Source organism: Chrysemys picta, chromosome 2, assembly GCF_011386835.1.
Source record: "Chrysemys picta bellii isolate R12L10 chromosome 2, ASM1138683v2, whole genome shotgun sequence".
In the NCBI taxonomy this organism is placed as follows: Eukaryota; Metazoa; Chordata; order Testudines; family Emydidae; genus Chrysemys; species Chrysemys picta.
The window spans coordinates 130336768-130348964 of record NC_088792.1 but is presented as its reverse complement, the minus strand read 5'-3'; the positions used below and the strand labels follow the sequence as shown (position 1 = coordinate 130348964).

General features: G+C 41.9%; 1 protein-coding gene across 1 annotated transcript in view; it reads right to left on the bottom strand.

The window, feature by feature from the left end:
• Positions 1–7010, bottom strand: part of ADCY2 (adenylate cyclase 2) — a 362288-nt gene extending 355278 nt beyond the window's left edge. Inside the window, exon 1 of the mRNA XM_065584203.1 lies at positions 6608–7010. Within this exon, the coding sequence (XP_065440275.1) occupies positions 6608–6832 (225 nt within the window). The 5' untranslated portion in view covers positions 6833–7010. The remainder of the gene's footprint in view (positions 1–6607) is intronic.
• Between the last annotated feature and the right edge of the window lie 5187 nt (positions 7011–12197).

Genomic DNA, 12197 nt, shown 5'->3' with positions numbered 1-12197 from the left:
TACTTTATGGTTTATTCTGTACTGCTAATGTAATTTGCCTCCAGCCTATGTGTAGCAGACTACTGCTGCGGTCTCAATCGTTTTATCAATCTTGTGCACACTCAAGCTGAACTAACTTGAATAGCTTATTATGTCCGTAGCTGAATATTATGAAATGTTTTCTAAATTTAAATGTAAAAGCAAATGGAGAATTTTGAAATGCTTCTTCAAACAAAATACCAAAGTACATTAGTCTTCACATACTTATTGTTAAAAGTGTGGCTCTATTCTGAAAAGCAACTGTAACAAAAATAGGACTTTAGGGTTCAAGGGTTATCATCCCTCAATGATTCAATTATTTTTGTATCAAATGTGACCAGTTTAAAAGTTAAAAAGGTATTTTTTTCTAACTTCCAGCCAAGCAAATTTAGCTTGGGATGTGGAAGCCAAACTGGATTATTTCCCATCATGCATCATCATCACCACTAATAAAAGATTCTTCAGGACAAATTATGCCCTCAGTGGGACTTTTGCCACCCATGGAATGGCAAAGGTGTAAATTATTTGGAATCTAGTAAACAACTACGTTCATGATGCACAAATTGGAACAGAACACTAAGCTCACTTAATCTTAGCACTCTTGGCTCTGCAGAGTTGAAAGTAGTGAAAAGCAGAAAAATATATTTTTGTCACTAAATTGAGCTGGATATACTCTGAATACTCAGAGGGGACAGATCTACTGAATAAGATGCCATTTTCCCATATTCACTTTTCAGAGTGTGATAAATTATTATTTAATATTGGTTAAATTCCAAAGATAGAAGGTTTTCCAGAAAATACATGACTGCATTAAAATACACCCTATTTTTAAAATTACATAATCATTTTTATAGCATTTTGTTTTCTATCTAAAGAACAGAGTCAAATTCAGCTCTAGTGCAACTCTTTGGGATTAAACAGAGACAAGCCACTGATAGTTTCGATGTTGGAGGAATGTGGTTTGATTATACAAGATTCAGGATGACAGGGTGATTTCTGTAAACTGTTTTTATGCCTGACTCTATCACACATATACCACTATAAAGCAGAAGTAACCCCCTGGGAGTCAATGTAGTTACACCACCAAAAAAATGGTGTAGGTGATCTGAACCACGCACTATGTGCTGGTGTAAGTGATCCTTGCTTAATGACGGCTTTGGCAATCCCCAGACACCCAGCCTGAGCTGTTCTGACTCCAACTATAAATCCATTCTTCCTGCTTTTTATTTTTTCATTCTATAAATGTCACATGTTTTTGGCAGCTTGCAGTAGCTGGGATTCTTCTTCATTGATTTGCATCACTTGACTTTGTTAATGGTATATGAAATAAAATCTGTCAGTGCATATTAATAATTCATCTTTTTGGTTCTAAGGGACTGGATAGGGTTCAGGGGATTGAAAATTGAATGCACTTATATGCCACCATTTGAAATCCAGCCCCGCATGGCAGTAACCAACAGTTGCTCCAATCTGAAAATGTTTAATTATCTATGGGAAATGAGTTAGTGGTCTCAGTCCAACTCCTAGTAGAAAAAGCTACTTTTACAATTGCTGCTGGGTGGCACTCACAGAAGAGAAGCCAGGGACTAGATGGGCAGTAACAATTAACTATATTTTCACCCCTTGAAGTGTTCCCTCTAAAAAAGAGGTTAAGGCACATTAGCAGAGAAGTGCATGAAAGCACTGTACCTATCCTTTTGTTAAATAAGATTTTCAAATAAATTCATCTGATGTTTAATGTATTTGAAATCCAAATACTCAGATACATGCAAATACATGTTTGAAGTATACTTACTGAAGTATATTGTTTCAATTTTAAGTGTTTTAAACAATAACGCATTTAGTGCAAAAAAGCTACATGAATGCAACATTCTTATGCAGTTAAAATATCAATGATAGTCACAAGAGTCAAAGTTACGGTTTTCAGAGCAACAGCACTGGGTATACACATCAAAGGTCAAATATATGCTTTTTTATATCTATGCAGCCCAACTGAAGTCAGGACCATGAACTGATGAATATCCAAGTCTTGAACCATTAAATAACGTAATGATAACTTTGCACTTTGACTCCCACTTTCAAATCAGCTAAAAGTAGTTGTCTCCAATAATTTTGTTCCTGATATAGAACCAAATGCAGTCCCTAAGCAAGCAAAATTCTTGATGACTTCAGGAACTGTTTTACTTGTTAAGGATCACAAAATTTGAGACGGAGAGTACATAACAAATTTAATATGAGAGAGAGGAAAATGGTGCTTATTTATTTTTATTATTTTTAATGACCCTTACTATTGCTGGATAATTATTTTAAAACTTTACATTTTTCAAGCATTGATCCTGAAACTTGAGAAATCAGTATAACTAAATAACATTCAAATTATTTAACACAGAACAGTGACTACGGAATAGTGTTTCAAATGTGTCATAAGTAACTACAAATCCATATGAAAAGTTATAGAATGCAGTTATTCTTATCACAGAAAAGATTCTTAAAGTTCATCCCCTAAAGACACATTCTGTCCTCTTTCATGCCTGTGAATCAAACTGATTTAAAATCAAAGGGATTTTTACTTGAGTAAGGACTGTAGGATCAGACCCAGATTCTGCCTCTGTAATAATGGAGCACCAGCATCTGATTTTTTTTCTTATTTAAAGAAAAACTAAGCCAAATTCTGGTAGCTGGAATATGAGCAAAATCAGCCACACAACTATAGACAGTGCACAGGATACTCTACTATTTAAAATAGATGTGACCAATCTAACGGGTGAGTGGATTCCACTGTTACTTCACATGGTTACTTCCACCATATTGTGGTTAATAAAACAGCCATCCAAATATATATGCTCTTTAAATAGTAATTTTAAGGTTAAACATTTACATATATGTAGCATCTCACTTCCAAAAGTGACCCCCCAAAAATCTTCATTTAGTTATATAAGGAACAGAATGTCACAACTGTAGATATTTCAGACACACTCCTTCACAATTCTACATTTCAATGAACTTCAAGCCCAAAATTAACCAATTCTTTTTTATTCCTACAAATTGGGATTATAACGCATATATGGCCAGAATTATTCAATGTATTTTGGCAATAGTAAGTAGTTTGTATACTAAAAAGGAGGGGGGAAATGGGTTCCTCTTGCTCCTTATATATGGAACAAGGAAGCAACAAGAGAGTAAGTAGCTACTGAAAATAACACTGACATCTGGCACTGCTTTCTTATTACTGGAAGGCTCTTAGGGATCTGGGAATAAGGAATTTGCTCTCCATCTTTTCAAGCAGCTGCCAAAGATGGAAGCCTGACCTGTTTCCCCAGTGTTTGATTTATTATATATTTTATGTCAGATGCAGAGAAGCAAAAGGAGCTACATGATAGAAGGACATTTAAAACGCTGACACAGAGCAAGAAAGAAAATGTACAGTATCATTTAGAGCTTCTAGCTTTGACTGTTCATCTACCACTATCCCAGGAATTGTATATTTAATGCATAAGAGGTTCTAAACTTTAGTTACAAAGGTCAAAAACACAGTATTCTTATGATATAGAACACAATCTCCAAAGAAACCATTTAAATAAAAACCAGTGTATTGCATAGTTAACAGAATTAATTTCAAATAGCAATTTGAAATTCAAACCACCTTCTTTAATATAATTCTTTTGAAGCTTCTATGAATTTTTCATCTTATAACTGGTATTGTGACAGGTCGAAGTAAATGACTAAGTGTAGCATTTCCCTGTAAGGCTGGCCATATTTTGGAAATAGTTGAGAATGTATTATCAAAAAAGAAAGATGAAATCTGAGACATACATTAAATATATCAGCAATCAATTAGGCATGGCAATCTATTTTAACGAAATAAATACAAATACTAAATAAAAGCAAAAAAGGTAGTTGTCTTACGACTGTCAGACTCAAATTTTCTTAGGGAAAGCCTGAAATATAAAAATACTTAATAATTTATGTTCTTCCTTTTACCTAATGCCTGATTCTAGAGTTCACTTCTCAAATTGGAAGTAAAAATAAGAAAATGAATCAAATTACGTTGTAAAATGTCAAACTGGAATTTGTTTTCACAATGCACTTAAGATTCTTTCAAAATAATCTTAACTGCATAATAAGAAACCCAAAGGTGTGACTGTTAAAGATTTTCTTTAACTTCAAAACATGGTACATAACTGTTTAGAAATAGTATTGCGTTGGACTGAAAGATGACTTCATTTCTACTCTGTTACTATCTGACCTAATTAAATATTGCACACAAAACCACCACATACTGTATGTGCAAAATAAAATCAGAGCTGGTAGTATTCCAGAATGGCTTTTCCAGATCAGATATGAATAATTTTATATATAATTGCCCAGACCCTTCATCTTGCTATCTGCAAAAAAATGATTATGGTCCTATATCTAGGCAAGGAGGATGTAAATTCTAAATCAGATATAAGAGAAACAGATTTAAGCCTTCAAAAAATTCCTTGGCTGTGAATAAATCCAGGCAAGATTATTCTAATATGACATTTTTAGGTGGAAATCTAGGCAATGATCCAAAGAATTTTGTCCAATATCCAGTAGCTGCAGTCTCCAATGGCAAACTTTCACTCCATCTTGAAAATGAAATCACTTCCATCTCACAGCTGAAAACTTCAAAGAAGAATCCTTTCTCTCTCCTCACTCACTCTTTTCATTGTCAACCACCGGAAAATGAAACATTGGAAAAAAGTTCTAAAAGCAGTTTTTTTTCTCTGTGGTATGTCTGGAATTCCAATGACAGACTGAACTATAAAATTCAGAGTGTTTCTGAGGTTGTAACTCGTGGTAAGACTTTGCCAACTCATACAGCTCTGTTTCCATAACTCTCAATAGTCTTTCAGTTTAGACCTGCTGTTACACCACTATTGCAAATGATTTACTTCAGAAATAGAGTTATGAAACTGAGTATGTACAGCCTGTTATAACAAGTTGTGAATTACACTGAATCAGATAAATGAATGCTGGTTTTTATTTTAAAAATGTGAATTTTAGTGCTAATGATTGTGAGGTCCTGGTGGCACTGCCTTGACGCAAACAACCTGTAGGCAGGTACTCTGCAACCTTAGCTATGCAAATACATCTCAGTGTTGGCATCCAACACAGACACCTGCTTCTCCAGTCCTGGGTCTCTTGAGCACTGATTGTTAAGCACATTGAACTGTGCAAAAATGTCTTTAACTAACTAGAATGAGATCATCAATTTAATCTGTGGTTTGAACACAGGGTTCCTGAAGTGAAACACTAGTGCACTAGCCTGCAGTACCACTAGCCACTTCTGCTGCTACTAGTTTTATGTTCTTGTTGTTTTGCATCTATCCTCCATTTAACAGACTGGGAACCTTACCTTAAAACAAACAAAACATCAGACTTCATTGTGCTTCTTTACCTAGTCTGAGCCCCCTCAAAACACTTTGCTCCAGTTGTCAAGAGAGAAGTCTTCAGATGTCTGGTGTTTGCTGATGAATGCTGGTGTTTGCGCCTAGTAGGTAAGGAAAAAAAGTGCCTACAGGGTTCACCAATTGTTTAAATATGCAATATCCTTCTTGAGCTTGTAACAGAAGAGATACAAATCTGTTCAACTTCATCCTCACTTGGAAGCTATTAACTACAGCCAATAAATGTTATTAGACCATTCCGACAAAACATACAAACTGAAAACCAGAATGTCCCATTCTTTTATTTAAAATCTGAAAGCACTATCGTTCAGTATACATTGTGACAACCTGAACATTAAATGTGGAAAGATGCCATAAGGAATAGGAATTTTACTGCCCTCTACAGCTTTTCCTCTCTGTTCAATTCAAGGGTACAAATCCACAGATTTTTGAAGGAAATCATCAACTGGTAAGATTGAGATCTGCTGTTGTGACATTTTATTTCCCAACTCCTGGAAGCTCTGCAGTTAGCATGCAGGAAGGGTAGCGAGCACAAGAAACTTTCATTCTCCTAAAAATTAAAGGCTTCACTCTGCAGCAGAATCTCTGTCTAGAAACTGGGTCAGTCTCTGAAAACGTTGTGACTACAAAGAAGAGAAAAAGGCTCCACTGCCTTCTTCAATGCCATAAAATGGGTTGTTTTAAAATGCTGCTGGGGACTAAAGGTTTTTGCAGATTTAAATCCTGCTACTAAAAAAAGGTCAATACGGCTAATCTGAAACAGAGCCAATAAATTAAGCGAATTAAACTCGATGTGTTGTCGATGCAGCTTTAGATCCATTAAATAGGACCCCCAACTTCTAACTGCCGCTGCTCTAACTCGTTTTAAGACTACAAGAAGCAGCGAAGTTTGCGGCGGAGGAAGGGCTGTGGGTGACCAATGGAGCCCCGTACCCCTGCCTACCGAGCTGCTGGACCACGCCACCCCTGGACAACGCAACTTTCTTTAGCACCGCGTCTGCCGCCTTCGCTGCACCCCCAGCCTGCTCTGCAGAGCGGAACGCGGCCACCAAGTTAGATAACAAGGACCCGCAGGGAGGCAGGGCAATGGGAGGGGAGGGGGCTCGCGGGGCAGCGGTGGGGAAGGAGAAGGGCAAGAGCGGGAGCAGGTCGCTTACCAGCCCCGAAGCGAAGAAGACGGCGAGCAGCGCCAGGCAGGCGCCCATCACGATGAGCAGCAGGAAGACGAGCAGCGGGTGCTGCTGGCTCATGCAGTAGTAGGACTCGTAAAGCCAGTCCCGGGAGCGGGGCTGCTCGCTGCTCACCCCGCAGCCCCCGTCGGCCGCCTGCTCTGCCCGCTCCAGCAAATAGCGGCGCCGCCTCATCATCGCTTCTTGCCACATCCGAGCGGCCCAGTGCCCCGCGCAGGTGGCCGGCGCGGCCACTCACCCCGGCTGAAGCAGGTTCCCGTCAGCGCCGCTGCGGCGGGCGGGCGGGCTCAGGAGCGGGGCGCAGCCTTGCGCTGGCCACCGAGAGGAGCAGCATGGTGCGCCGGCCGCCGCTTGGCTCGCAGCTCGGTGTGGCTCAGCAGCAGCAGGCACCACCCCCTGTGCACATGCCCTGCCCGGCTCCGCCTGAGCAGGGGTGGCAGAGCAGCTCCTCCTCGCGGAGGGGCGGTGCCCGCAGCAAGCGTCCGGGGCAGCCCCGAGGTTGGCTGTGCGCTCCCGCCCCTCGTCCACCAGCCCAAACACAGCCAGGGGATGCTCCTCTCCCGCCGCCCCAGCTCCAGGGCAGGGTTCCCAGTCTTCGGGCGGCACCGGCAGTCTCCCCAAAGGACTAGCGCATCTGCTCTCCCGCAGCTGCTTCGCCTCCCTCCCGGAACGCTCGCCCTTCGCTGTCTGTCTGGGGCGTGTGAGAGACTCGCTTGAGCTGCCCTCCCCTCCTCTCTCTGCAAACATTGCCAGCCCGGAGGGCTCTCCACACCGCACTGCAAGGGGCAAAGGGGAGAGAGGAGGCTGGGGACAGTTGAAACGTGGGCTCAGGCCAGGGTTATATGTAGAGATAGTGGGCAAATGTGTGAATGAGTTCAGGCTCCCACTAGTCCTAACCCTCAGTTGTGGGGATTGTGCGTCCCCGAGGGTACATAATTAGCATCCTTGGGAGAGAAGGCAGAACAGATTCACTTCAGTCAGCGTCGTGTTTGAATTTGTTCTTCCCATAAAATACAAATGTGAAAGGCGGAAGAGAGCTGCGGGGAAGAGGAGATGCTGAAGACGAAAGAGACAAAGCAAGTCATTGAGAGCCGTGCCACAGTGTTTGGCAAATGGCAGCGTTCATCAGAAAGATTTGCCGCCGCCCCCCTCAAGTATCTCCACTCCCGCAAGAAGGGAAGGAGAGTTGTATCTTTTGGACTCTTTCAAGTTGTGACACTAAGGCTACCTCTACACTACAGGGGGGAGTCGATTTAAGATACGGAAATTCAGCTACGTGAATAGCGTAGCTGAATTCGACGTAATGCAGCCGACTTACCCCGCTGTGAGGACGGCGGCAAAATCGACCTCTGCAGCTTCCCGTCGACGGTGCTTACTCCCACCTCCCCTGGTGGAGTAAGAGCGTCGATTTGGGGATCGATTGTCGCGTCCCAACGAGACGCGATAATTCGATCCCCGAGAGATCGATTTCTACCCGCCGATTCAGGCAGGTAGTGTAGACCCAGCCTTAGATTCATATATTCTAGGACTGGAAGGGACCTCGAGAGGTCATCGAGTCCAGTCCCCTGCCCCCATGGCAGGACCAAATACTGTCTAGACCATCCCTGATAGACATTTATCTAACCTACTCTTAAATATCTCCAGAGATGGAGATTCCACTTGTAACAAGAAAATTTTAAATTGACTAACTGCTGCGCTGCAAAATCTCTCAGGCTCAGCACAAGAGGGAGATACTTTAAAAGTTGCCTTAAAACGATTCCTAAATGGGGGTGGGGGGGGGGGAGATTTGTTTCACTGAGTTCCTTTTCTGGAGATTGAATCGTCTCTTTTAAATCATGCCTTCATTTTTATCACAATAAGAATTTAATTAGGGAAATGAAGTCACTGACATTTTATCTTTGTAATTTAACCATCTTTCTTTTGTTGGAAGTCTTGGCTAATCCTAACAAAATAGGAAATTGAATCATAATAATTTTAGTTGTGCATCTCAATTAATGCTTCTGTCATACACATGATCTTTGGAAAACAGATAACATGACTTTTAAATCAGTTTTAAAATAGATTAAAATTAAAAATAAGAAGAGCAGCCATCATGGAAAAGCTCGTTATTAGTCTTGGATGAAAGGTACAAACATGACTGCAAAGGTACAAACACAGACCTTGAAAACTGTAAGGACTACTTGACAGACTGATTTACTATGTTTCAACATACTTATGATTGGTGTCACTTCCAGGGCCTACCATATATGCAGTACATATAAGAACATCAAGGAAAGGGAAGACATTGAGGTACTAACTCCCGTTCCCCCCCCCCCCCCTCAATTCGAGCTCTGTCCACATGTATAAATGTAAAAAGCAACAGAGGGTCCTGTGGCACCTTTAAGACTAACAGAAGTATTGGAGCATAAGCTTTCGTGGGTGAATGCCCACTTCATCAGAGCCTGAGAGTTTGCAGCGCAGCAGTTAGTCAATTTAAAATTTTCTTTTTACAATGTATACATGTATAAATGTGTGCATTTTTCTGAATACATTTAGACCATCCTATTTTCTTCTGCAGAAGGACGTGGACAATAACAGAAACCCCTTGAGACAGCAGAGACAACTGTTATATAAGGTCCAACATAATACTACAGTAGGCGGCCGTGGCATACAGAGTAAAAATCTGATACCTGCCTATTCATGCAGTTCATGCCTATTCATGCAATAATATTATATGGCAATAATATTGAAGGGCACCAGAATTTGAGGTAATAAAGTTGACTCGTAATCAGCTACTCCCTGAGCTAAAAGAGCAGCAGCTCATGTTGCAGTGAACACTTTGACAGATTAACTTTATTACACTCTAATAGCAAATGTCAGTAACACACATGCCACTTGGTGCACAGGGTAATCTGTTGCTGATACAGAATTTGCTCCAAAATATTTCTTCATAATGTATTTATTGTAGTAGTTATGTGATTCAGCTAGCATCTAGAGTACAGTAGGAGCTTTATAAAGGATGGCGGTCCCTGTACATGTATATAGAATCACTGTCACCATCCAATATAGTTTATGTGGCTCTGATATATTTTAACATATTTTTAAGGGCTAGATCGTGTCCATCTGATTGGAGGAAAGGGCGGGAGGGATGATGCTGGTTTGCATATGCTCTCCCCCAAATTATTCTGATTAATTTTAGGGGGTTTTCACTACTCTCTACCATGCCACACTTAATCCGAGGAGAAAATATGGCCCCGGGGTACATTCCACAAAACAATGTTACTATTATGGCAATGGGGTCATTTGTTTGCTAGTTTGCTCCAGAGCGATTTGAATGATTGGACCAGCTAGTTCCTCATTATACTAATTTCATGCAATTGTGCAGACTTAATTGACTATCTTGTGCATATTCATTATGATGCATTCATGATCACAAGCTGTTTTTCCACAGGACCCCTACCTCATTCAGTACAGAGGATGGAGCTACTCTGGAGCTTAATGAGGGTTATGTAGTGAAGGAGGCTGTTGTGTGTAGGATCCCTGCTTCATTTTTTGCAGCAGTTGGAAGGTTTAAGGTAAATGAGGCAGGAACTGCAAGATGAGAAAGGAGCGAAGGGAATAACTGGTAGCTGGAGAAGCTGTCTTCTCTCTGGATGTGCTACTAGAGGGGAATGGAGACACATACTTTGCCAGTGGGTTTCATAGCTATTTGCTAGACAGCAAAAGCACATTGAGATTTAGGAATAATGGATTCAGTTCTAGGTTCTATAGGGAGTGTCATAGGGCAAACAGCCTTCTTGGAACCCCCTTATGGCTTAAGGTTGCTCTACAGGCAGCCTGACTCAGTTTTCTCCCTTCAAGCATCTCCTTAAATAAACACACAGAGTACAATGCCACCCCTACTTGGGGTCAGGTTTTATTAACAAAATATTTCAAAATCAGGTCTTATCAAGTCCATCCATTTACCCACTCCTAGGTCTTTCTCACTTGTAGTCTCACTCCTAAATCCCAGCTTTTTCAGTAGGAGCTTACTTGCTCCCAGAAGCCTCTGTACTTCACGCTGGTCTCCCTGAGTTTATCCCATCTCTGCAGGTTCCTGCTGCTCTTTACAGGGGAATCAGTTAATCCCTGCTCAGATGTGTCTCTTGAGTAACTAGGGTTGGCTGGCCCTAGGCCTGTAGCCTTTAACAGGCAAGCCACCCTGTTATAGGCAAGATATTGTAGCTACAGACCTTCATGCTCCTGTCTCCCCAGGCTGTCCTTGTCCCCTTCTACTCCTATTTCTCCTTCCCAGCTCCTGTTCTTACACCCCCGCCCACACACACACGTTCTGCTTCTACTCCTCTGGCTCCTGGCTTGTCCCCCTCATCTGTTCCTGCCCCTCTCTCCCTGGATCCTACCCCTCTCCTCTCCCCTGCTGCAATCCCCCTGCCTCCTCTCCATTTCCCCTGCCTAATTCCTACCTCTGTCCCCCTACTCCCATCCTCCCCACCCTGGTTTCTGCCCTGCCTCTCTCCCCCTCCCTCCTCTGCTCCTGTCTTCTGCCATCCCTGGCTCCTGCACCCTTTTCTGGTTCCTTCTCTTCTTCCTCTCCCACCACAGGCTCCTGTACCTGATGCACCTGTCCCCTGCTGCTCTGCATCTCTTCCCTCTCCACAATTTCTCTGCCTGGGCATTCCAGACAAGGAGCTAAACTTCCTTTTCCTTGCTGCCTGGGTGATAGCTAAAGGAGAATTCAGAATACATAAGACACAGTCTCCCTGCTCTCAATTAGCCACCTGTCTTAGATGGTTTAGACACAACAAATCCTGCATCTTGGCAGGCAGCTAGACTAGATGACCTTTGTAGTTCCTTCTACCTCTATGATTCTATGAATTCCTGGACCCAGCACCACAGTAGTCCCAGTCAGACAGGAGGAGCAACTGCAGGGAGAGTTCTGCTCAGCCCCTGTAGCTCTGGGATGGAGCATGCTCAGATATTCTGTGGGATAGTGCATGCAGTCTGGTCAGCACTAAGACCAATGAGTGGATGGAATTAGGGTGACCAGTTGTCCCGATTTTATAGGGACAGTCCTGATATTTAGGGCTTTGTCTTATATAGACACTTATTATCCTCCATCCCCTGTCCCTATTTTTCACACTTGCTGTCTCATCACTCTAGATGGAATCTGCAGAAAAATTACCTGTCAACCTCTTAAGTCTCTACTAAGCATGTGCAAACTGAGGTTTTGTTTTCTTTTAAATCATCACTTGACCAATTTTGGGCAGATTTACACAGAGATAGCACAAGGTGCATCCCTGTCACCAGAGAGACCCTCCCCGCTGCCAAATTTCAAGTCTCTGCCTCAAACCATGGGAGCAGTAGAACTTCTCGATAAAACCATTGTAAGATTTTTTCTAACCTGAGCAAAACACCATATTTTTCTCTCTAACTTTATTCTCAGAAGTGGTATAACAATTTTAGCCAAAACTTTCCCCCCAAAAATTCAGTCTTAGGCAGACAGCTGACATGGGAAATTTCAGCCCCAACAATTTAAATTTTATGAAGTTCTAAGGAAACAACTGAAAATGGGACCTTA